This window comes from Protopterus annectens, chromosome 15.part0, assembly GCF_019279795.1.
Source record: "Protopterus annectens isolate FY-2018-M chromosome 15.part0, PAN1.0, whole genome shotgun sequence".
NCBI lineage: Eukaryota > Metazoa > Chordata > Ceratodontiformes > Protopteridae > Protopterus > Protopterus annectens.
In genome coordinates this window covers 530,029,419-530,053,995 of record NC_056749.1, presented here as the reverse complement: position 1 = coordinate 530,053,995, position 24,577 = coordinate 530,029,419, and the positions used below count along the sequence as shown (strand labels likewise).

Here is a 24,577-nt window from a genome sequence, read left to right as displayed (position 1 = left end):
CTCACAAAACTTTCACGTAAGCATATACACATACAGTACTTTATAAATGCAAACCAGCCCCCAAAAATAATGTGTTCTCAAGCAAAAAACAGTTTAGTCAGAAAAACACAAGGTTTTCTCAATAATACAATTAATGGAAGGTATTCCTCAACAGGAGACTTATCTGCCCAGGCTTGAATGACTGCTAGCCAACTGACAGTTCCATGGGACCCACTGAAGGACTGCTCTTCAGCGGCAAAATATCTCTGAAGCTTTCTGTGTTCCAAGTGTCATTATACAGAAGTTCTGTTCAAGCTCTTGACAGCTGGAGCTCATGGAAGGTGCCTTTTAGTTTTGAAAGCTGACTGGTCCTCATGGTGAGGACCCATTTCATTTAGGTTACTGTAACATTAATATATTAGTGAATATACTAAGTTCCTGACATTGGGTGTACTCCTCACCTTACAAACAGACAACTGTTTGTGAAACAGGGTTGATCTAGAAGAGGAAAAAGAACAGAGAAGGTCGGAATGCCATAGAGATCCTACCACATTGTTTAGAATCTGCATCTTCTTCTGCAGGTCTCTAAATATATTTGGGGAAGCATACCCTAAGAAGACTTCAGCCTGGTAGTAACATTCAAAATGGCTGTCAGTGTCACAAAACCCAGTGCAATACGGTCTCTGAGAACACTGCCCCAGCTAAAGCATTACCACAGTGAAAACTACACTGGGATATGTATACCAGCCTGTCAGCAAAGAGGCAAAGTATCCCTCTGCAACACTGGTGACACAAGTTTAGGGAGAGGTTCAAGCATACTGGAAGGCTTGGCAAGGACAGAGGATGATGCGACCAAGAACCTGCACTCATAGCACAGGGGGAAAATGTGGGGGTCTAGTGCAACTTGTGTGACCCTTGGTGGATACAGTAAACTTTCTTCAAATCAGAATAACATGGTATAAAACTCCTGGATTAAATAGGCATGTATATTATAAATACATTTTTATAATTCAGAAAAATATAGCATTTACCTGTTTGAACTGAACCATAATGTCTTTGGAAAGTTCCATATCCTTAAACATTCCTTCAAGCTTACTCGTAAAAGCTGCACCACATTCTGAACAAATAAGACAAATTGTAAGTGCAAGGCAGCAACAAATTCCTTCTGGGAGATAAAATACATAAAAATGTAATATTTATTTCCTTGATGCATTTAAAACAATGAAATACACATGAAAAGGAAATGTCATGTTTCTGTACACAGCTCTGCAGTATTTATGCAAGCGAAAACAAAAAACAGAGTTCTCCAAAGTGAAAGCAAGACATCTTTCACTGAAACAAACATCAACTACACATTCTTACTTGAACACCAAGACTGACGCATCTTGGAGAGGTTAGACTTCCTCATGCTTAGTAGCATTTTCAGTATGAAAACCAGTCTTGCAAAACCCGACCCCAACATAATGATATGTCCCTTTTAAAATATACCAGTTGATTCAGAAGTTCAGTATTTCACCAACCCAGAGCCCTACGGCTGTTAAACAACTGCAGAAGGCACCCAACACTGCAATGAATTAATACAGTTTAGCAATTTATTTAATGACATTTTTCTAGATCAAAACATTGTCGTGCTGAAGGTCATGCATACAACCACCCAAGATGGACCGGTCATGGCAGAAAGATCATACCAAGTTTGGTGCCCTGGTGAAGGTAAAGGAAATTTACTTCAGTATGTTTTTTTTTTTTTTGCTAAGAAAACTCTATGGCAAAAGCAAACAGTGGCATATCAAAATGACACTGTAAGATGAGACCCTCAGGTCTGAAGGTGCCCAGCATACTACTGGGAAACAGCAGATGACAAATACAAGTACTTTTAAAGCTAATCTACAAGAGGATTAAAGCCAAAAGGAAGTTAGTCTGCTGAGGTGCTCAGAGATGAAAATAAAATAAAATGCTGCAAAGAATTAAACATCATTGGAAATAGGAATGTAAAAACTATGAACCAAGTTAAACTTGACATGGTTAAGGCAGAGATGACAAGAATAAACACAGACATCTTGAGAATTAGTAAACTAAATGTAATGGAACTGGCCATATCATCAGATTTTCTGAGGACAAGAATCTTGTGGAAGAAATTGAGTAACCTTCACTGTTAATAAAAGGCTGTCAAAATCAGTGCTCGGCTACAAGCCAAAAAAATGACAGAATGATCTCACACTACAAGGCAACCCACTCAACATAACAGTGACATAAATTTATGCTCCATCTTCTGAAGCTGAAGAGGAGGAGGTTGACTAGCTTTATGAGGGCCTGCAGCACCTTTTGGAAATGACACCAAAGAAGGTAATTCATCATATATATGGACAGACAACTGCCAGGATGTGTCAGTTGGTTTCAGAAGTGGCAGGTGCATAATAAGTCAAACTACCAACATCCACTAGATAATGGAAAAAGCAAGGGAGCTCCACAAAAAAAATGTCTTCTTCTTTACTGACTATTCCAAATATCTGACCGTGGCAAGTTCTTAGAAAAATGTGAATATCAGGTAAAATTATATGCCTACTGGGGAATATGTATGCAGAACTTGAACCAAATGTAGAACAGACCAGTTCAAGACTGGAAAATGAGTACGACAAGGCTGTATACTGTCACCCTACTTACTCTATTTACATGCTAAATATATCATGCATAATGTTGGGTTAGAAGAATTAGGTGATGGAACTGAAACTGCTGACAGAAATATTAACAAGTCTAGTTAAGCGGAGGTTGCCACTCTCATGGTTGAAAGTGAGGAAATATTGAAGAGCCTGTTGAAGGTTAAAGTAGGAAGTGCAAAAGCTGGACAGCTGAGCACCAGAAAAAAGCTAAAATTATGTCATCTAGTCCTATCAGTTATTTGAAAATTTATGGATAAGTAGTGGAGGCATTGACCGATTTTATTTTCTGGTCTCAAAGACCTCTGCAGATGTGACAGTAACCGTGAAATTAAAATACATTTGCTTTTTGGAAGGAAAGCTATGGTAAATCTGGATAAGATTTTAAACAGCATGACACTGTCAACAAAGGTCTGTATAGCCAATAACATGGCTTTTCTTTTGCATCAAAAAATTGATACTTATGAACTGTAGTGCTGGAGAAAACTCGCTAGACTGTTCACTAAAAAACCCAAAAGTAAAACTATAACTCATACTTTGGCCACATAATGCTATGGCAGGATTCACTAGAGAAAGATTTAAATCAGTGGAAGACAGAGACTGAGATGGATAGACAGCATTACTGAAGCAATAAATATGAATCTGCAAGAAGTAAAATAATTTTTGAAAGACAGGCCTGGAGAGCTAAAGTCCTTGAGGGCATAATGGGCTCTACCAAAAAAAATAAACAAAAGCAATTTAACAACAAAGTGAAACTATGGATTTCTATGTTTTTACTGGGCGATTTAATCTATAAAGACACTATCCTCATTCAGTCTATTGAATTATCTTTCCTTTTCCTTACAGTCTAATTACTTTCTTTTCTTGCTGAGCCTTCTATGTTCAGGAATATGCATGCCGTATGCTAGAATACATCACACTGTCATGTGCAGCACTAAAAAAAGCACACCTAACTGAAAATAAAGAACAATTCCATGAGAACTACACTGTTTCAAGGATATATAAACATGTACTTGCTTAATTTAAAGACAACTCAAACAGCAGCTGCTTTAAATGAAGGGCCCACTCGACATACAGGACTAGCAAATAATTATCTGTGAAAAGGATCCCCCTTGTAAATAACCAATGCAATATGAATGTGAAATCTATCTGTGGGAATATTCTCAAGTAACATATGAATAAAATAATATGCAGAAGTGAAAAAAAGACCCAAAGGCTCACCAAAACTTAATTATCATAGCCCGACTCTTGAAATGCCATCCCAAAAAACAATGCTTGATGAAGGCCTGAATCCAAGTAGGAAAGCACAAACTTCTACAACTGGCACTTTTTTATTGCTGTGTTTTATTTAACAAAGCTACCACTGACATGAAGCCACCATCCCAGTTACCCATGCGATTATCTCTGGTCTCCACACTTGTGACAGCCTTTTGGCATAACTCACACTGCAGTAAGGCATATAATCAGAAAAGGTATAAGCCATTATGCTCCACTGAGTGCGATATGGTCAGCTCAGTGGCAGTGACACTATGGTTTGCTGTGGACTCTTTCTGCTCAAGACCTATTACCTGCCACAGCATGCTGGGTGATGCCACAAGGTGGGACATGCAACGGGAGAAGGCATGCTCACCTCTGCAGTGACATGCTTATCAACTACCCTGCCTACTACTGCAACAGAGATGCTGCTTTAGTCAACAGTTTTTAGTCTCAGTCAAGAGTGGAGACATTATGCATGCTCTAGCATACTTCCTTGAACTTCTCCCATTGACAGGAGAGTAGCCATACAACACTCTCCCAGTTGTCAGATCTAACAGCACCTGGGCCATTAGTCAAATCCAGGTCAGCTGCGTCACAACTCAGGGCTTTGTCCATCTGTATCACTCAGCTGACAGTAAGCACATTTCTACAATAAGCAGTTAAACAGCCATGCCCCTTGTGCAGTACCTTGTGACTGCAGCATTTTCCAAATTGCAAATTATGACTTGATGACAAAAGACAACACAGTCTGCAATCCACTTGGATAGTGATTTGGTTAAGATTGGTCAGTTCTTCCATCCACAAAACAAAACAGACAAAATACTCCAGCTTTGTTTTCCTTGTTGCTTTTTTCCTTCTTGCCAGATGACCATCACCATCAAGCCTCCCATCAACCATCGCCATACTAAGGATGTAAAGAGTATAGTACAGGGTGAGCAGTCCAGGGAAGATTATCATCCAAGGCAGCAATGAGGGTTCTATGTGCCTCTGTTTACACCTGGTTCTTCCACTTGGTTCCTGTGGGACACACAAATACATACCTCTTCCTTCCCTACTCAGTTTAGTCTGGTTATCTCTCTAAGGTAGTTGTTGCTGCTATGGCTCTTATGAATTAGACGTTCACATTTCCTCATACAGTATTCCCATGGAAACTGCAACAAAAGACAATGTCAACAGCCTGCCACTTAGACATGGTCTGTTTAGATACTAGCCCTCCATCTCTTCCTTTTGCAAAGGCTATGAATAACTGGTCTGAGTTCTCTTCGCTTTTAGTCCTTTCAAGGTTAAACCTCAGTTGCCTGTGTGTGTCTGCAAGAGCCTTTCTTTTGCAGGGTAGGAGAAAACACAGGGTAGTTAATGACCTGACCTGACTTACAGAAAAGTACAGTTGTGTACACTTACCATAAATGTAGATGTTTGAGTGTATTCACTGTTGCAGTCATTACATTTGGGTAATCCTGCTGGCAGGTTGCCCTCAGCCAGCCTGAATTCCAATGCATCGGCTGCTGTCGCCCCTTCCCTGACGGCAGGTCGTCAGGGGTATAAAAGAAGCAGCCGACACCATTTTCTTCAGTTTTTCTTGCCCCAGATGTCAGGTGCCCCCAAAAAGGGTTGCCAAAGTTTATATATATATATTTAGAAAAACAGCAATATAAATTTTACCTTCACCTAAAAGCAAATACACCACATATGTAGTATAAATCAGAGAAGGAAAGATATGATCCAAAAGAAAAGAGGGGGAAGGCGGGTGGGTAACCTGGACTGCAACAGTGAATACACTCGAACATCTACATTTATGGTAAGTGTACACAACTGTACTATGTTCTTCGTGTTTCACTATTGCAGTCATTACATTTGGGTAGAGTCCCAAAGCTATGGTTGGGAGGCTGGAGCTAGACAGCAGTAGGAGTGGCTATGAGGCCCTGCAGAACTGCAGTGACAAAGCCTGCCCTGGATTTAGAGTAGAGTGGCAGATTATAATGCTGTGTAAAGGTGTGCACTGAACTCCAAGTAGCTGCCTCTAAAATGTCTGTGGTTGGTACTCCCCTGAGAAAGGCTGCTGAGGTGGCTGCAACTCTGGTGGAATGAGGTCTAATGCCCTTAGGCACTGGCTTGCCATGGTGTAAAGTAGCAGAAATGAATGCAGTAGCCTAACCACTTAGAAATAGTCTGCTTTGAGATAGGCTTTCCTTGTGATCCTGCAGCATATGCCACTAGTAAGTGCTCTGTCTTCCTGAAAGCTTTGCTTCTGTCCAAGTAGAATCTAAGTTGTCTGTGTACATCCAAAGAATGCAGAATTCTCTCCCCCTTGTTCTGCGGATTTGGGTAAAAGGTTGGCAGATGGATGGCTTGGTTATGAGCCACATTGGACACTACTTTAGGCATAAATGTTGGGTTTGTCCTCAGGGAGACCCTGTCTGGATGAAAAATGATGAAAGGTTCCACAGCCATGAGCGCCTGTAGCTCTGAAACTCATCTTGCAGAAGTAATTGCTAAGAGCAGAGCTGTTTTCCAAGACAGAAACTTCATATCGGCAGTAGCAGCTGGCTGAAAAGGAGGCAGGGTGAGCTTTTCCAAGACATAGTTGAGGTTCCATGCAGGTATTGGTAGTCTCCTTGGGGGCCTTAAATTTTTGGCTCCTCTGAGGTACTGCTTTAATAAAGGGTGAGAAAAAAGTGGTGGCTCTGTATTGTAATGAGCCGAAATGGCAGAGGCATGAATTTTAATTAATGAAAAAAGATAGGCCTTTGTCCAGCATCTCAGTTAAGTATTGCAAAATCTGAGGAATATTTGGCTCTGCTGTATCAGTTCCTTGTGCCTGGTTCCAGGCACAGAATCTCTTCCATTTTCCAGCATAAGACTTTCTAGTACTAGGCCTTCTGGCTTCCACAATGACATCCATCACAGCTTTACTGAGAGGTGTTTTTTGTATGACTACATTATCCGCCATGCTGCCAAGTTTAATGTCCTGAGTTGGCTGTGCATGATCTGAATGTTTTGCTGGGACAGTAGTCAAGGTATTTGAGGTAAGGTCCAAGCTGGGTATAAAGGTAAGTTTTAGTATTGGATACCAGTGCTGGCGTGGCCAGTCTGGGGCAATCAGTATCATCTTTGGATTCTCCTGTCTGACCTTTAGGAGCACCTTGGGGAGGAGAGGCAGTGGAGGAAAGGCATATACTGATAGGTTTTTCCAGCTGAAAGACAGGGCATCCACTTTCCCTTCTTGTCTGTGATAAGTCCTTGTACAGAATCTTTTTAGTTGGTAATTGAGAGGGGAGGCAAACAGATCTATGTCCGGGCATCCCCATTTCCTTGTTATCATGCTGAAGACTTGTGGATTCAGCTTCCATTCGTGGGGATCCATGAGGTTTCTGCTTAGTTCGTCTGCCAGAGTATTTTCCTTTCCTGGCAGGAATTGTGCCTGCAGATGTACTTGTTAAGTCAAAGCTGTGTCCCACAAGGTCATGGCTAGTCTGCAAAGGGGGTAAGAATGTGTGCCCCCCTGCTTGTTTATGCACCACATGACTGTGGTGTTGTCTGTCTTTATCAGTACTTGTCCCGGATGAAGTAGGTCCTTGAAGGCTGTCAGGGCATTTTGAACAGCTAACATCTCTTTTTGATTGATATGTAGATGCATTTGGTTTGAGGACCATGTGCGCTGAATGCATCTTCCTGCCATGTGGGCGCCCCAGGCATAGTTTGATGCATCCGTTGTTAGTGTCTGCCTGGCTGGAGGTAATGTGAATGGGCTGTCCCTTGTTCTGGTGACAAGCCTTTGCCCACCATCGAAACTCCTGTTGCAGGCAGGGAATGAGAGTAATGACTGTTTCCAGGCTGTGGCAATGTTCAGTCCAAACACTTTTCAGGTACCATTGAAGTTTCCTCACATGCAGTCTTGCATATGGAATTAGTAGGATGCAGGATGCCATGAAGCCCAAAGTCTGCAGAATTTTTCTTGCAGATAACTGGGCCTTTGTTGCCAACATTTTGAAATAGGTAGTCAGTTGCCTTTGTTTATCTGGTGTGAGATAAGCCATCTGGGCAGTTGTATTCAAGCTTGCACCCAGGAATATTATCTCTTGTGAGGGTACTAGTTTTGATTTCTTTTTGATGACTGTATACCCTAGGCATGTTAGAAGTCTTTTCACAAACGCCAGATGTTGCAGAAGAATGTCCTTGTTCTCTGCTTGAATGAGACAGTCATCCAAGTAAGGATATATTTGTATTCCTCTTTGTCTGCAGAATGCAATTACTGGTGCCAGGCACTCTGTAAAGACCCTGGGCGCAGTAGATAAGCCAAAGGGCAGTGCAGAGAATTGATAATGCATTGAACCAGCCTTGAATCTTAGGTATCTTCTGCATGATTGTCTGATTGGAACATGCAGGTATGCCTTTTTTAGGTCTAAAGTAACAAGCCAAGCATTCTTGCCCAGCATGGGTAGAAGCTGCTGCAAAGTCAGCATTTTGTATTTTGGAATATCCAGGTAAGTGTTCAGAATAGATAGGTCCAGTATCGGCCTCCAGGCCTTGTCCTTTTCTGGGTACCAAGAACAGTCTTGAGTAAAATCCTTGTCCCTGCTCTTGCTCCGGTACTTGTTGAATGACCCCCATGTCCATGAGGGATGAGACTTGTTTTTGTGCCTCTGCCCATTAATTTTTTGGCAGATCTGGCCAGCCGTTTGCCTTTGGCAGAGTATGGAAATGGAACTTGTAGCCTTGTGACACTATATTTAGAACCCACTTGTCCTGGGTTATGATGTGCCAAATTTGAACAAAAAGTGCTAATTTTCCCCCTAAGGGTGTTGCCAGAAGATAAGTGCTTGGTGCAGGCAGGGGGAAGTCATTGGAACTCTTTTCTGTATGTTTGTGATCCATCTTCTCCAGCTTTGGAGGTAGAAGCACCCCATTGCTTGGGCCTATAAGAACCTTGCGCCTGGGATCTGCCCCTAGGGCGTCTGGATCTGCCCCTTTGAGGTCTGTCTGACACAGGAAAGGACCAATTTTTTGTAGGCCAGTGTCTACTAAACCTAGGTGGCTGTACTTGTAAAAAACCTTTGACAGTTTGCATAGATTTAGCTTTGTCCTCCATTTTCTTTAACACCTCTTCTGCCTTACCACCAAACAAAGTATCATGCTGCAAAGGTGCATCTAGTAATTTAACTTTAACGTGATCAGGCAGATTTTGTTCCTTTAACTAAGCATGCCTCCTAATTACAGAACCCGTAACAGAGGCCCTGTAGGAGGCCTCCAAAGAATCAAAACCACATTGCAAAGTATGTTTTCCAACTTGTTCTGCTGCATACAATAAATCCTGCATTTCCTTGTTTTCTGCACATTCAGAATTTAACAACATTTTCTGTTTAAGCAATCCCATGACATGTTGCTGATACTTAAGCATATGAAATTGACAGTTTAAGGCCTTTATAGCCAAAGTTGCAGAGGTGTAAACCTTTTTTCCCCATCTATCCAGTGCCCTTGAATCTCTGTCAGAGGGGGTTGGGTTTTTTGCAGTGGAAGCCTCAACTCCCTTTGGACCCTGTGAAATAGTTTCTGGGTCAGCAGCAGGGTTTTTAAAAAGAAATTTGTGCGAGTCAGGAACCCTGTAATATCGGTCAGGCTTAACAGGAGCTGAGGGTAAGGAGTCGGGTCAGACTAGACTCCGAAAACACATCATCTACAATGTCTAACACAGGTGGAATAGCTATAGGCCTGTGCTGAGGTAGGAAAAGAAAATCCCTGAGCCTCTTTTTAGATTCAGAAGAATCTTAGCTCTCCCAGTGGAAATGCTCCCTCATGGTATGCAAGGTTTCCCTAAAAGAATAGTCCTCAGGAGGAGATGCTGAAGGTATAGATTCTTCAGCATCAGAATCCTCATGGGGGGAAGAGAATACTGCTGATCAGAGGAGGAATCAGAAGAAATAGAAACCTGACCTGAAGATTCATAGTCAGTGTCTTGCCTAGGCCTCTTATCAGGTGGGGGATGGGAACCCCTGATCAAGGTAATCAAGTCCTCGGCCATTTTGAGCATCTGTTTTTTGGGCATAAAGGCCTGTCCACGTGGCTCTTGAGTTTGTTTCCTTGCTTTAGAAGGTGTTTTAGTCTTTGCCTTTGAAGCTGAAGTTGTTTTAATGTAAAGATGTTTAGGTCTGAATACACACTCAGAAGTCGGTACCTGCTCAGCGGCTCTGGACCCATCTGAGGGATTAGCGTCCGAGGCTCCAATACCTTGAGTATCCAGCGGCATGGCCGACTCCACGTGGGAGTCGGTAGCAGCCTGTGACTCTAAAGTAGAGGGCGTCAGGGGCTGCGAAAGCACCTCACTGAGAACCGGTGACTAGCTTAAGAGAAGCTTTGCCGTCGGTTTTGGGCCTCGGATGTTTTTCTCTATCCTTTTCTTTGCATTTTTTGTAAACTCCGGTAGTCGGATGGCTATCCGATGACATTTCAGGGTAATTAAACCAGCACCCAAAAAAGTTTAAAGCAGAATCATACCGACACTTAATAGTGCGTTAGTTAAATCTAGCACAAAACCAACAACCAGTAATGTTGTGATCAGGGCCTAGGCAAGGAATACAGTAAGAATGAAAATCCTTATGAGGTATTTGCTTTCCACAAGAAATACAATTATTAACTTTTTCTGACATCGGTCTGGAGCAAGAAAAAAGTTTCCCCAACTGGGTACTTAGCTTTATTGAAGACTTTGGATCTGAAACTCAAACACGAAAATCTCAGGAGTCGGCAGACTGGCACTTGCGAACTGCTTCTGCTTCGGGCACCACGGCAAGAAAGACTGAAGAAAATGGCGTCGGCTGCTTCTTTTATACCCCTGACAACCTGACGTCAGGGAAGGGGCGACAGCAGCCGACACAGGACCCAAGACTTTGGAATTCAGGCCAGCTGGGGGCAACCTGCCAGCAGGATTACCCAAATGTAATGACTGCAACAGTGAAACACGAAGAACATCATCTGACACTACTCTGAGCATGAATGTGGGGATTGGTGAGGAGGATAATCCTGTCTTACTGGAAGACCAGAAAGGGTTGCTTGCATCTAAGTGTCTGCAGTTCTTGTATCCTTCTGGCAGATATAATGGTCACTAAAAAGGCAGTTTTCCAAGTTAAGTATTTCAGTGATACACCAGAAGCTGGTTCAAAAAGAGGCAAAGTTGACTTCTCTAACACTAAAGTACAGTTGCTCAAGTCCTGATTATTTGTAACAGTAGATGTTATAAATTCCTCACTGCCTCAGTGGCATTTTGGGTCATCTGCCAAGGTAACCCAGTACTGGCTAGCTTTCAAAAGCTCTGACTCCCCCATCCATCTCACTTCCTGCGACAGCTGATTGGCTAAGCATATCCTCAGAGGGAAGTGCATATCCTGAGAGGGAAGCCTTTAGCTGTCACAGGAAATGAACATTCAGGCATTTTTGATTCCACAAAGGAGGAGATGAAAGTACCTTCAGCCAGAATCATCTAGCAAGAGTAAATTCATAGCCAATCACAATACCATATACAAACAAAATCCAACAACAACAGAATCAAAGAGGTTAAAATCCACCTCAATTATGCATAATCTTGGGGACAGCAGGAGGATGCTGCAACAGAAGTAATGAGAAACGTGAAGATTTTACAGGGAAGTATAACTTACAGAATTGTACTGTGTTCATTATTCCTACTGCCTCACTAGCCTTTTAGGTAGATTTCCTAAAGCTTACCCTACACCTGAGAAGTGGAGGAATAAGGATCCAGGAGCCCTTGGAGAATGGTCCTAGCACAGCCTGCTCTGGACCAAGAAGGGGAATATAGGCTGCAAAGCTTCGTGAAGGTATGATCAAAAGACCAGGTTGCTGCCTTTACAGTCTACTCATTTCCAATGCACCATCAAAGAGGATAAGGCCCTAGATGTGTGAGATTTAACCTTGCCTGGAAGGGGTTTACCATGGTGGGGGTAACAGAAAACAATAGATAGCGAAGGACAATCATTGTGCAACAGTTTGCTTAAAGACAGGCTAACCATTCTTAACCCCCCCATACATGAGACAAACAGCTGATCAGCATTCCTAAAGGGTTTTGTTTTGTTAAGGTAGTAGCATCCAATGTACGTAGAATCTTTTTTTTTTTTTTTTGGATCAGGACAGAAAGTACAGTTGTCTATTTATTTATTTATTATTGTTTGTTAACCGGGTTAGTCCAGCTGGGCTTGTGGCCCATTTTCAGTGGAGACCCGAGGAGAAAAGCTCCGATACATAGTATAAAATCAGAGATTTGGAACATTATGATATAAAATTTAAAATACAGACATTTGCAACATTACAAAATATGAGTACAGAGTTTTGTAAAACTTGGAAAAGGCAGAATTACAGAAAGTTGCCACATCAGTAATAGATAATGTGAGTATCTTATGTCAATATTATTATGTACAGGAAATAACAGTTTTACATTAATATATACACTGCTTTGCAATTAAGAGGGTGTCAGTTTGAGAATATGTGTAAGACAGGCTAGAGAGTGGCATGCAAAAGAAATTGGAAAGATGTATAATAATAAGAATGTATAATATAAAGAATAATTTGGAAAGATGTAAAGAGAAAGACCTATGACATATTGTTAAAATTATGCAAAGAAAAATGATTTAGGTGTGTAGTTAGTGGTGTGGGTGTTTTAGGTGGGAGCATGTGAAGGACATTCCCATTTGGAGACCAGATAGGAGAGAAGCATGGATTTGTAGTTGTTATGGTTTGGTATGTTACGTAGTGGTGTGGGGAGAGCGTTCCACAGTTTGGCTATGGTGTGGGATAGCAATAGTTGGCCAGGTGGGTGTAGGGGTTTGTGTACATGTAGGAGGTTTTGGCCTTTGGATCTCAGGGTGCGTCCAGGTGTGTAGGGTGTTAGAGATTTGGAAAGAGATGGGCATTCTGTTGGTTTAAAGATGTGTTTGTGGGCTGTTGTAAGTTGTAGGTATTTTAGGTGGTTGTGGAGTTCAAGCCAGTTGAGGGTGTAGGGAGTGGCAGTGATGGTAGGAGTTCTTAGAATTGGTTGCAAATTTGCAGATTTTATTGTAACAAGCTTCGAGTTTGAAACGGAGGCCAAGTTGTAGGTTGGAGAATAGGGGAGCACCATACAAGAGAGAGGGGAGAAGGAAGGTAGATGCTAGGGTTTGACAGGAGGAGGGAGTAAGGTAGCAGTTATGTCTGCAGAGGAGACCGATTTCCTGGTTGTTTTTTATTGATTGCAGAGAGGATGTGGGAATTAAATTTTAGGTTTTCATCAATAGTAATGCCAAATAGCTTGGTACTAGGAACGATTTCTATAGGGGAGTTATTGTGGCTTTTGATGGAAAACTGGTCCTTGTTGAATTGGGAGGTTTTGGTAGGAGTGAAAATCATTAGTTTTGTTTTGTTGGCATCTAGGGCTAGGTGATTGAGACTGCATCCATGATTCTGTTTTGGAGAAGGCTATTTGGGTATTAAGTAGAAGTCTGGGGGGGCAGGAGGCTGAGCAGATGATGGTGGAGTCATCAGCATATTGGATGACTGAGGCGTCAGGGATGGAGTGGTGGTAATTGTTGATGAATAAGTTAAAGAGGAGTGGGCCCAGTACTGATCCTTGAGGAACTCCTGTGGGTGTAGGTAAGAAAGGGGAAGTTGATTCTTTCCATTGTACAGCCTGCTGGTGCATGGAAAGGTAGCTGGAGAACCAGGCTAAGGTCGAGGGAGATAGGTGCAAGTGTGAGAGCTGGGAGAGGAGTAGGGAATGGGAGATTGTGTCGAATGCCTTTGAGAGGTCAAGAAATAGAGAAGATACGTATTTGCCGCTGTCACGTGCTAGGTTGATTGTTTCAAGGAAGGAGAGGAGGGCTGTCATGGTGCTGTGGCCGGGCCGGAAGCTGTGCTGGGTGGGAGAGAGGAGTTTGTGCTGGGTTAGGTAGGGCATTAGCTGAGAGTGGATGGTTTTCTCCAGAATTTTTGAGAGAGGAGAGAGTATAGCTATGGGTCTGAAGTTGGTAGTGTCTGTGTTCTTATCACCTTTGTCGACAGGGATTATGAATGCATGACGCCAGATGACAGGTACATAGGATTCCTGAATGGATATGGGATAGGCTATTGATTCAGCTGATATTTGAAGAAAATTAGCTGGAAGGTTGTCAGGGGCATTGCGGCATGGTTTTAGCTTTTGGAGTAGTTGTTTAATAGTGTTGGTGGAGACAGGTTTAAGGGAGAACGGGGGGGGGAGAAGGAGGGTGAGAGGGGAGGTTTGGAGGGCAGGGTGAGGGGGTAGCATTGTTGGGTGGGTTGGGGAAAGTGGAGGATAATTTAGCTATGCAATCTACGAAAAATGTGTTGAATTCAGTGGCTGTTTCAAGGCTTGAGAGGTTAGGATTGGGGCTGGGGTTGGTATTATTACCAGGGTTGAGTAGTGAGGAGATGGATGTCCAGAATTTCTTTGGGCTGTTTGAGTGCTTGGATTGCAGGTTGCAGTAGTAGTTTTTGCGATCTTTTTTATTGTCTAACTTGCCATATCAGTAGATATCCTATTGATCACTGTGGCAGTATTCCAAACGTGCAGTGTCAGTGACTCAAGAAATAGCACACTTGCCTTCATTGGTGTATGATCAGAAGGCTGTGGGTTCTAATCCCTCTTCCTGTGACTGTGGACTGATACCCTCAGCCAGAATATAGGCTGCATATCTGGACAGACTGTCATTTGGTTGTTGGTATTGCAGTTTCATTTCATTAAAGACAGTTAAGTGCCCCATTGGGAACATTCACTTTTTCCTGAGGCAGGTAAGGCGTTTCATCTTTTCCATGTTTCTCCAGTCTGCAGCCCAGAAACACTAGGTTTTGGTTGGGCTGGAGGGAGGGAAGATTTTTTGTAGATGACAGCAAACCCCAACTGCAGCAGGACGTTGAGGGTGAAATTGAGATGTTATAGCAGGATCTGAGGTGAGGTAGCCTAGATTAGCAGATCGTCTGAGTAGAGATAAATCTGAATTCCCCAAGTTCAGCAGAATAGTATCGCTGGTGCTAGACACTTCCTGAAAACTCTTAGGGCTGTGGAAAGCCAAAAAGGCAAAGTAGTAAAATGAAAGTGAGATGAGTCAGTACAGAACCTGAGGAAACTCCTCCAAGAGAGGTGAAATGGTATATGGAGGTAGGCATCTTTTAGATTCAGGTATACTAGATAGGCCTGAGAAAGAATGAAAGGCAGCAGTGTATGCAGTGAGAGCATTTTTAGGTAGGCACTTTTGAGAGGTTGTTTAGCAAAGAGAGTTCAAGTATGGGACTACATTGCCCTTCTTTTCTTGGAACTAGGACAATACTGGAGTAAAACCCCCTTCCTACAAACTTTATGGGCACTGGTTCTACAGTGTCTTGTACCTGCAATTTTTTTTAGAGTACAGGTGGTACGGGGGGGGGGTAATGCCATTCAGACGGAAAAGTTCTTTCTGGGCCATGGCATAAACCTTCTTTATAAAGGAATGCACCCAGTGGTCTGTGGATATCCTTTTCCAGCTTAAGACTGACTAAGTCTTTAGGAGTGGGGCAGGGAGGGACTGAAGACTTGGGGATGTTATTTTGTCACAGATACTTTTCTCTAAAGGGAGACCCCTGATGTAGGATCCCTCTTGTGATGTCTCTGGGAATCTCTCTGTGGGAACCCTCTTGCGTTTTTGAATTGGTCTGGAGTCCTGTCTAACAAAAGAAGTGGGCTTGGCTGGTAATTCCACTGATATCTATGCACAGAGGTTAACAGAATCTGTCTGCAGTCTTTCTTTGTCTTGCCTTGCTCTTGTAGGACTTTAAATAAGCTGGCAGCTTGTGGACTAAACAAAAGGTCTTTGTCCAGAGGAGACTCAATACGTTTGGTTTTGAAATCTTCTGGCACTGGTTGGTTGCACAACCATGCATACATTTGAATGATGGAGCCAGTAGCAGTTACGCTAGAAGACACCTCTACAGCATCATAACCACATTTTATACTGTGTCTGGCTACCCAAGTAGCCTGATTAAGCAAGGATAACATTTGATGTTTGGATTCTGGCCCCTGTGGGATCCACCATTATCTTGTTTAAGGAGCTGAGACTGGATAACAGGTACTTGGTCACCTGGGTTTGATAATTAATAGCCTGAAAATGTCAGAGTACCAGCTGTATAAACTTTTTTGCTCCACCTATTCAAAGCTCTACTGTCTCTGTCTGAAGGAAGGGCACTTAACTTCGGAAGAAGTTTGGAAGAAAAGAGAGAGAGAGAGACTGCAGAACAGTCTGACACTGGATTCCTGTACAAGTACTTAAGTTAATCAGGAACTTTAAAAATCTGTCTGGTTATCTGCATCCCTTAGTGGACACAGACCCATTACCTATGCCTCCAAAGGCAACAACACAACTTCTGCGCCACCTCAACACAAGGAGTGGGAGGATACAAATCAGGGGTAGCTGAGGAAGACTGGAAAGTGTCCAAGAAAGCTTCCAGAACTGAAGGAACTGGTGAAGGGGTTGGAGTGCCCATTTCCAAGAGGCTGTAGTATCTTAGTTTTTTGTAGTTTAATTTTTGGTGTGAGACCTGCCTGCCCACATGGGGTGGTTCAGGGATCTCTTCCCTAACTAGAATGTGTGGGATGCCTTCCAAGCTCTCTGAAATTTTGACCAAAAGGTCACCTTTGTTTATAAGATGGAATTCCTCAGTCGTAAGGCACTTCGATGCCATGCTGGTCTCTGTTGGGGTCTTGGCAGAGGGCAACAGAGGTAGATACTGACATTCCGTGGGTTGTGGAACCTCAGTGGATGCATCGGAACCAGAAATGGTAGAGTATCCAGCTTGGGTCTTTTGATTTTTTTTTTTTTTTTTTTTGAGAGGAGGAGGTATGTCTAGAGACACAGGATCTGACATCTTAGACTAGTCGGCCAAACGTTTAATATTTTCTTGGAGACCCAATGTCTGAAGCAAAGCTAAATGGGATTGCAAATTCTCTGGAACAAAGTATTGGCAGATGCAAGAGGTCTAGTAACTGTGTTCCACACCTGGACAGAACAGACACTAGGTATGCAAACCTTTGCATGCAATTTGCTACTGCCCTCGCACATAGCCCTCCTAGCTGACATCTAACACAGATATAGCACAACAAAAAAGGTAAGTAAAGGAACGCACTTAACTGACTTTAATGAAGCTACGTTACCAATGACCAAATGACAATCATCCCAGTGGATACACAACCCGAGTTCAGGCTGATAGTGAGACAGTTTGCAGTTACCAGAAGAGGGACTAGAACCCATAGCCTTTTGATCTTCCAGAATGAGAGCCAAGTGTGCTATCTCTTGAGCCTCTGGCACTGCTCATTTTTGGAATACTGCAACACTGACTTCAGTCAGGATATCACTGTGAGATTGATGCTTTGACTCAAGATAAATTAAGAAACAACTTTAGACATGAATAATTACTGGGTAACACAACCTTTTACTTGTGAAAAATCACTAATGGTTCACCCACCATGAGAGCATGCGGCGCACAGACTCACCTTGGAGTTGTCAAAGCAATAAGTAAACCAGTCTTTCATTTAATGAACTGTAAACCAGCCTGACAGGCAGGTTCAAAAGGAGGTGAAGTCAATTTTTCAAGAACAAAGCTGACATCCTAGAGAGGAGGAATCTGGTTTCAAGAAGGACTCACTCCTTTCATAAATTGTCTGACCACAAAAAGATATGAAAAGGGGGACTGTGGGCAGACAAGCTGAGATGGCTGCAAGATGCACTTTGATAGAGGCATACAACCAAACATCTCTGAGTAGCTCACACAGATGTTTCAAAACCAGAGTATCAAAAGCCTTTCAGGACCTCTGTTATTGGCTGGGCACAGCCAAGAAAACTTCTTCCACTTGTAAACATACAATTTTCTACAGTGGGTTCTTTTGTTTCCTGAAATACCTTCTGCACATCCTCATGGAACAAGTGCCTAAAAGGTATCAAAATAGAATCATCCAAGCAGTCAGCTGCAATTACTTTATGTTGGGGTGTACACCATTTGCTCCTCCTGCTGTATGAGTAGATCTGTCTGTGAGGAAACTTTTGGTAATTGCCCTTGGCCAATTCCATCAAAATGAAGACCAACTCTGCCTGGGTCAATCTTTTAATTCCTTCTGAATCCTTAGAAGTACATTGGGAGTCACTGGAAAGGGTGGAAATGCATGCTGGAACATTCCAGACCACTGGAATGATAGAGCATCTGTCTACCAAGCATGGCTGCAAGGATGCCTTGAACAGGATTTTTTCAGCTCTCAGCTTTCAAAGAAGGCAAACAAATCTACTTGAGGTGTTCTCCATATTTGGATCAAGTCCAGAAAGACCTCTAATTGGATCTTCCACTTTTGCTGATCTGTCCAGGATCTACTTAGTCTATTTGGCACTGTTTTGCTTTGATGGAGTGCATTAGGTCTGAAGGGTCTGAGAATGCTGCACAGCCTGCATCCAGGCCATTGCCTGCTGGCAAAGAGGGTAGACAGTTGATCCCTACACCACTGCAGTTTCTGTTTCACAAATCACAAGCAGTACCAGGAAATCCAACTGATGAACTTGCTGGGTCCAACAATTCTTCAAGTACCACTGAATTTTTCTCATGTGTAGTCTAGCAAGTGGTTTCATGAGGATCATTGATGTCATGAGGCCTAGAATTTTGAGGTTTTCACTTGCTGAGGCCACATCTAGAAGACAGCAACCCAAGAAAATGCCCTGATAATATGAACTTTGTCTTCTGGCAGGATGGCCACCCTTTTTACTGTGTCAATCCAACACCGCAGGAAAACAATTAATTGAGAGGGTGTGAGGAAGAGGTACTGAAGGTTCAATTTGAATTACAGAAAGGAGGGATGCAATCTTGTCTAAGGACTCCAAGCACCTGGATACAGACTCTGCATAAATTAGCAAGTCATCTAAATAAAGAAATGTGTGGATGCCTAGGGTTATGAAACAGGCAATCACTAGGCCAGACACTTTATGAACACTTGAGGTACAGCAGATAGCCCAAATGGTAATGGAGAAAAAAAATGCAAGTCAGACACAGCAAATCTCAAAATTTCCCGAAATTGAGAGTAATAAGAATACAATGGTCAGTGTCCTTGAGATCCAGTGTCACCATGAAACAGTGGTCTGAAAGCAATGCTAGTCCCAGCTGTAAAGTGAACACTTTGAATTTCAGAACTTTTACAAAGATGTTTAGAAAGTTCCAGGAATGCATCTTTTTTGGTACCAAAAATATTCTGGAGTAAAATCCTTTGTCTTGTGTATTACAGGCACTGGCTCTATGACCCCTGCTTCTACCATGTGATGGAGCACTGGAAGAAATAGCTGTGTCTGGTCTGGTGGATATGGGGTGAATTTCTCAAAGGGGAAGGATTTTCTATTCACTGCTAAGTATAGCCTCTCCAAATTTTTCTAGGAACCCATTTGTCTGTGACTATTTATGGTCAGACTGCAAGGCTGAGAGAGCCTGATGGAAGAAAGGCGAGAAGGAAGGTCTACAAAGAGGGTAGTTGCTCTGTGGATCAGCTTAGTCACGCCTTTGCAGAGTTGATCGTTGTTTGGAAGGAACTCTCATTTTCATAGAATTATCATCCTGCCATTTCATTTTGGATCCCAAAATTTTGTTTGGTTGGGATTTTTGTTTGTTCTACTCCTTAAAGGAAGACATCTTCTTTGGAGAGAAACTGTGTATATGAAACAACATTTTAGACACCCCATTTCCACTGGTGGAGAATCTGTGTAACAAAGGGCCCAAACACCAATTCAGAACTTAAAGGTGCATTCAAAATTTCAGCTTTTAAATCATGAGACATCTGATAATGTAACCAAGCATACTGTTTTAATACAGCATACCAGCAGCACTTCTCATGACTATATCTGTACATTCAAGTATACCTCTTTTTTAGATCAGACTCCAGTTAGAAACAACTTAATTCATACAAGACACCGGCTCTGCAGGTAAGGATGCAGCAAAATCATCCAAACTGTACACATACACTGTAAAACACATTTCCATATATAACCTTAATAATTTAATATTTTGAAAGATAGACTGCTAGGAAAAGACAGCCTTTTTCATTGAGGATCCAACCATTTTCCCTCTTTATCAAGGGGTGTTGGATTAGATGAAGCCAAGGGCTTTTTATTTGAGCAGGCAGCTGTATAGACCACAGTTGGGTCAGCAGTTAAATGAGAAAGAGACCTGTCATATCCAAAGGGTGCTTATGTTTTCTCCAAGTCTTTTTAGGTACTGCTAGAACAGAAACTAGTGTCCTGCAGGCAGTTTTATAAACATCTTTCAGGGCCAGTAAGAAAGGAAGGCTAGCCACAGAATTGGGCATCTCGTTCTCTATAAGGTCATATACCCTACCTACCTCTGGGGTAGTTCCCAACTATTTCCAAGCAAAAACATAACTAAATCTAACAATCTCAGGGACACCTGAACACTAGTTAGGACTTAAGCTCAGGTTCTCCTTCCAAAGAATCAGAGTGGCTGGACTCAGTGTTGACTAGGAAATCACTATTGTCTTTATCAGTTTCCTCATTATTCTCTGAAATAACAGGAAGGTCTCTTGTCAAACTAGCACTAGAGCCCATGGATGGGAAACACCACCACTAGCACTGTCTGCAAAATACTCTTAGCCAAGGAAACCACATTACCCTTATAAATGACTACAATCTGTATGACGGAGCTTCTGATTCTTTTTCTTGTGAACTTCACTACTAGATAAAACGGTTTGGTTCTTCTACACATGCAACAGGCACTGCAACAGTCGCAAATGATGTATCTAACCCCAGCTCCATAAGGGCCGACAAAGATACACTAGAGGGAGGCAGGGTAAAAGTCAAGTGGTCTACAGACTGAGCAGTAGCCCTGACAGAATCACTACCCATAAGCTGAGGCATATTTTTATTTTGCTTTTTTTCTTTCTAGCTGCAAATGGATTTGATTGGGGTTGGGGTACAAAAGTTAGGATCCATCAAGTCAGGGGACAGAATACAAATATAACTTCATTCAAAGTAATAAAAAAAAACACACACACAAACAATCCGATGGTAAAAAGCAACAAAATATATTAAATGTATAGTAAATAATGGATAAATGTTGAAAAATAAATACATGTTCTTCAAAAGATGAAGATAAAGCAGAGTAACATCATTTTGACTGCATGAGACAGCCCTTAGAGTCTAACAGTACACATACACACCGCACTTATAAGAGAAATACTGATAGTTTTCTCAGAAACTGTAAAAACAAGCATTTCTCAAAGACGGAAGCCAAATAAACAGTGCTACAAGCAGTATTCCCAAAACATTTACTGTAAACACAAAATATTAAAATATGCAAAAAATAAAAAGAGAGTAATAAATTAATAACAAAATGATGGGAGAGGGTTCCCAAATGGGGCTTATCTGAGCAGTAAGCCAGAAAAAATCACCAAGGGATTCTGTGAAGACTCAGACCACTTTCTTCTTTGGATGGCAGAAAAGGATTGAACACTCCTTTCTTGTCACAACTGAAGGCTTCCCTCTCAAGATATGCTCGATCAGCTGTCACAGGAAGACAGAGTGGGCTCTGAGCTTTTGAAAGGTGGCCAGTACTGGGTTATCTTGCCATATAACCCAAAATGCTACTGAGGCAGTGGCAATGAACAGTATATCAGACAGGTGGGATGAAGAGCTAAGGACACTAAGCCACAAAGTAATAAAGGTGCAAATGCTCCTGCCACATCTGTCCAAAGCTTTGGACATTTTCATGGAAAAAAAAATGTAAAATGCTACAGAATCTCTGAGTTACACAGGACCAAAAAGATCATGTAAGAATAGTCTCAAAAAAGCCTAGTGAGAGGCTTACGCCACTAAGCTAAGAGCTTGTTAATGGTATCCATCTTTTTGGGAGCAAGAGGAGCAGTCTAGATACATGTAGGCTGCCACACAAGCATTCCTAATAGCCAATGATTGTGCGTTCTTTCCTTCCTTAGCCATGGGCTCATGACCCCACTCATACTGGACCTCATAATCATCAAAGCACATTACACCTGGTAGTTGGGTATTATTGTCCCTGCCCATCTTAGAGAAAATGGCCTCTAGCTCTTCAAACTCCTCATTTTGGTCTGAGAAGGAGGCAGTATCACTCCTCTCCCCAGCTTCAGGCGTGAGCTCACTCCACACATGTGAGTACACCATCAATAAATGTGGTGCCATGGAGGAGAAAAGCATGCACCAGGCCTGATGCTGGCACACGTTTACACTCCTCAAGGGTAATGTCCTACATCTACAACTGATGCCCAGATCCTGAACTATGAAACCAAATGCAGAATAATATGGGAGGCCCATCTTCAACTTGAGCCAACAAACTATGATGGCCCTGGTGAAAACATACAGAAAGAAAAGCCACAGGTCATGAATATCCATGGTCAGTAACCAAGTGCCACTCCCCAAGAGCAGGTCTGCTGCCTCAAGAAGTGGCCAGTTTACTGGAGGTTAGGCTAGCGCATAGAAAAGCAACCCAGGTTGAGAGTCAGGCATCTTCTGTCGACCTTGTTGTCACATAAAATAGAAGACTGGAGTGGGCGGGCTCAATTACCTGCTTACTGAAACAAGCTCAAAACCTCTCAGATGCAGAACATTATTACAACTGCCTTCAGCATGGTTAAGTTCTGGCTTGCCCTCCAATGTGTGATTCATGTGACAGTACATAGGCTGTGTGAAGGCCCCTCTAGCTTATCACTGTTACAGAAACCTTCAACTGCTGTCATCCTGGTAGCAAGATTAAGTCAGCAGATTCTCCATTCAACATCTCAGATGGCTGGACAAACTCTGGCATGTGCAGAGTCTTTCAGTTGGAGTCCAACCCAAAAACAGTAAAGACAATACTTGTGCAGGTTTTGGCTAATAATTTGAAGTTCACTAGGACTTCTGGTATAAATGTATCTAGGTTTCTTAGATTTTTTTTTTTTTTTTTGCCAAGTCCTGAGATCATAAGTCAGCATTTCATGTCCTGACATGCACCAGCACTGAGCAAGCTGGGCACAGTACCTGCTAAGAAAAATGCCAGAATGTGACTAGTGAGGCACCATCAAGAAGTGTGCAAGATATCAGACTTATTCTACTTAAAGCAACATAATTTGCATATTAACAGAATATTAATGAACTACCACTGCACACACAGTACATTCTGAAGATGTGCCAGAAAAAATGCGGTCAAAAATATCAGAATTTCTGCCTTTGGGCGAGTCACAGTCCCCTGTGTGCACCACACACACAGACACACATTCCACCTCCAAGACCATACACCCTTAGCACAAATGGAATATTCTAAGGTTACAGAAAAACTAAACATTTCCTTTAACCAAAGAGTGAAAAATCACAGAGTTGCAATACTTAAGAGAGGTGATGGGGGGGGGGGTGCTCCTCCACTAGACAGGTTCAAACGGCTCCACCACATAGAAAGATTCAAATAGAGCTCATGCAGCAATACTGAATTTATATGTTTTGTTATATTTTCAGGAAACTGTGAACTTTTAAGGAGTTTGGGCAGTTCTGTTGCATTAACCTTCCATCAATAACAAACAGTGTTGAAAAGCTGGGAGGAGTGGGGGGAGGGGCAAGGATAAATTTAATCACAGCACTGTCACTCTTCAAACATAATATGAAATGCTTCATTCACATTCAGCCAATAACTGCAGAAAAAGATTAAAATTAATATATCAGGGGTTCAGTATCGCTTTTCTTCATCCTCCTTAAATTCAACAAACTGGTTAAACACACTCACCCTTCGAAACTAATGCTTAGGAAAGGTCTTTTTCAGGGGTACATGACCACTTTCCTCTATCAAACAGGTTACATACCCACTCTTCAATACCAACGCAATGCATTTTTTCTTTATATCACTAAGCTTAATTCAAGAAAAAGTACAGTTGTGCAAGTAAACTTACCACAACAGCAAATGTTTGAACAGGTCATTGATGCAGTAGCATAAATTTGTGAGTGACATACACTGCAAAGGACTGGACATCCAGACAGTATACAGAAGTTATTGGGCATCTTTCTTGCGTACCATAAGTCTGAAAGCACAAGGACTTGCTGGTATAAAAGCAGATGAATGGTTACCAAAATTCAAAGCTTTCTTGCCTCACACCCCAAAATGAAGGCTGAAAACTGCAAAAAAAAAAAACAGGAAAAGGGCCCATATTTGGAAATCTCTGTGCTAGCAGAAAGAGGAACAGGGATAAGGAGACCCCCATCCTGAACAAGGAACAAATGGAGGAACAGAATCCAGAAGGAAGCAAAAAAAGGAGTGGCTGGATAAGAATAACAAGAATGGATGGAATAGGATAACCACTTGGAAAAAGGTTATCATTTTATTTCCATTAAAGAAAATGAAGGGCTGATCAGAAGCTCTTGTTCTGTCAAAATAGTATCAGAATTGGCCCATGAACCTTTAAAGTAAGAAGTATGCTCTCTTCCTTGTTTTTTGGTTCAAGAAAGAAATCAAGGAGAGGAATGGATTGATTTAAAGCAAATTCAGAAACCACCTTATGCATGAAGGAGAAGTTAGTTCTTAAGGTTACCATAGCTCTATGAAAGGTCAGAATGGGTTGAATCACAATAAGAGCTTGTAATTCAAACACTATTCTAGCTGAAAGTCAGAGTAGTGGGCAAAACAATTTTCCA

At 42.1% G+C, this 24,577-nt stretch overlaps 1 protein-coding gene across 1 annotated transcript in view; it reads right to left on the bottom strand.

The window, feature by feature from the left end:
* Positions 1-24,577, bottom strand: part of CUL4B (cullin 4B) — a 3,236,793-nt gene that overhangs the window by 1,178,971 nt on the left and 2,033,245 nt on the right. Inside the window, exon 14 of the mRNA XM_044057336.1 lies at positions 1,011-1,096. Coding sequence (XP_043913271.1) covers positions 1,011-1,096 — 86 coding nt within the window. The remainder of the gene's footprint in view (positions 1-1,010; positions 1,097-24,577) is intronic.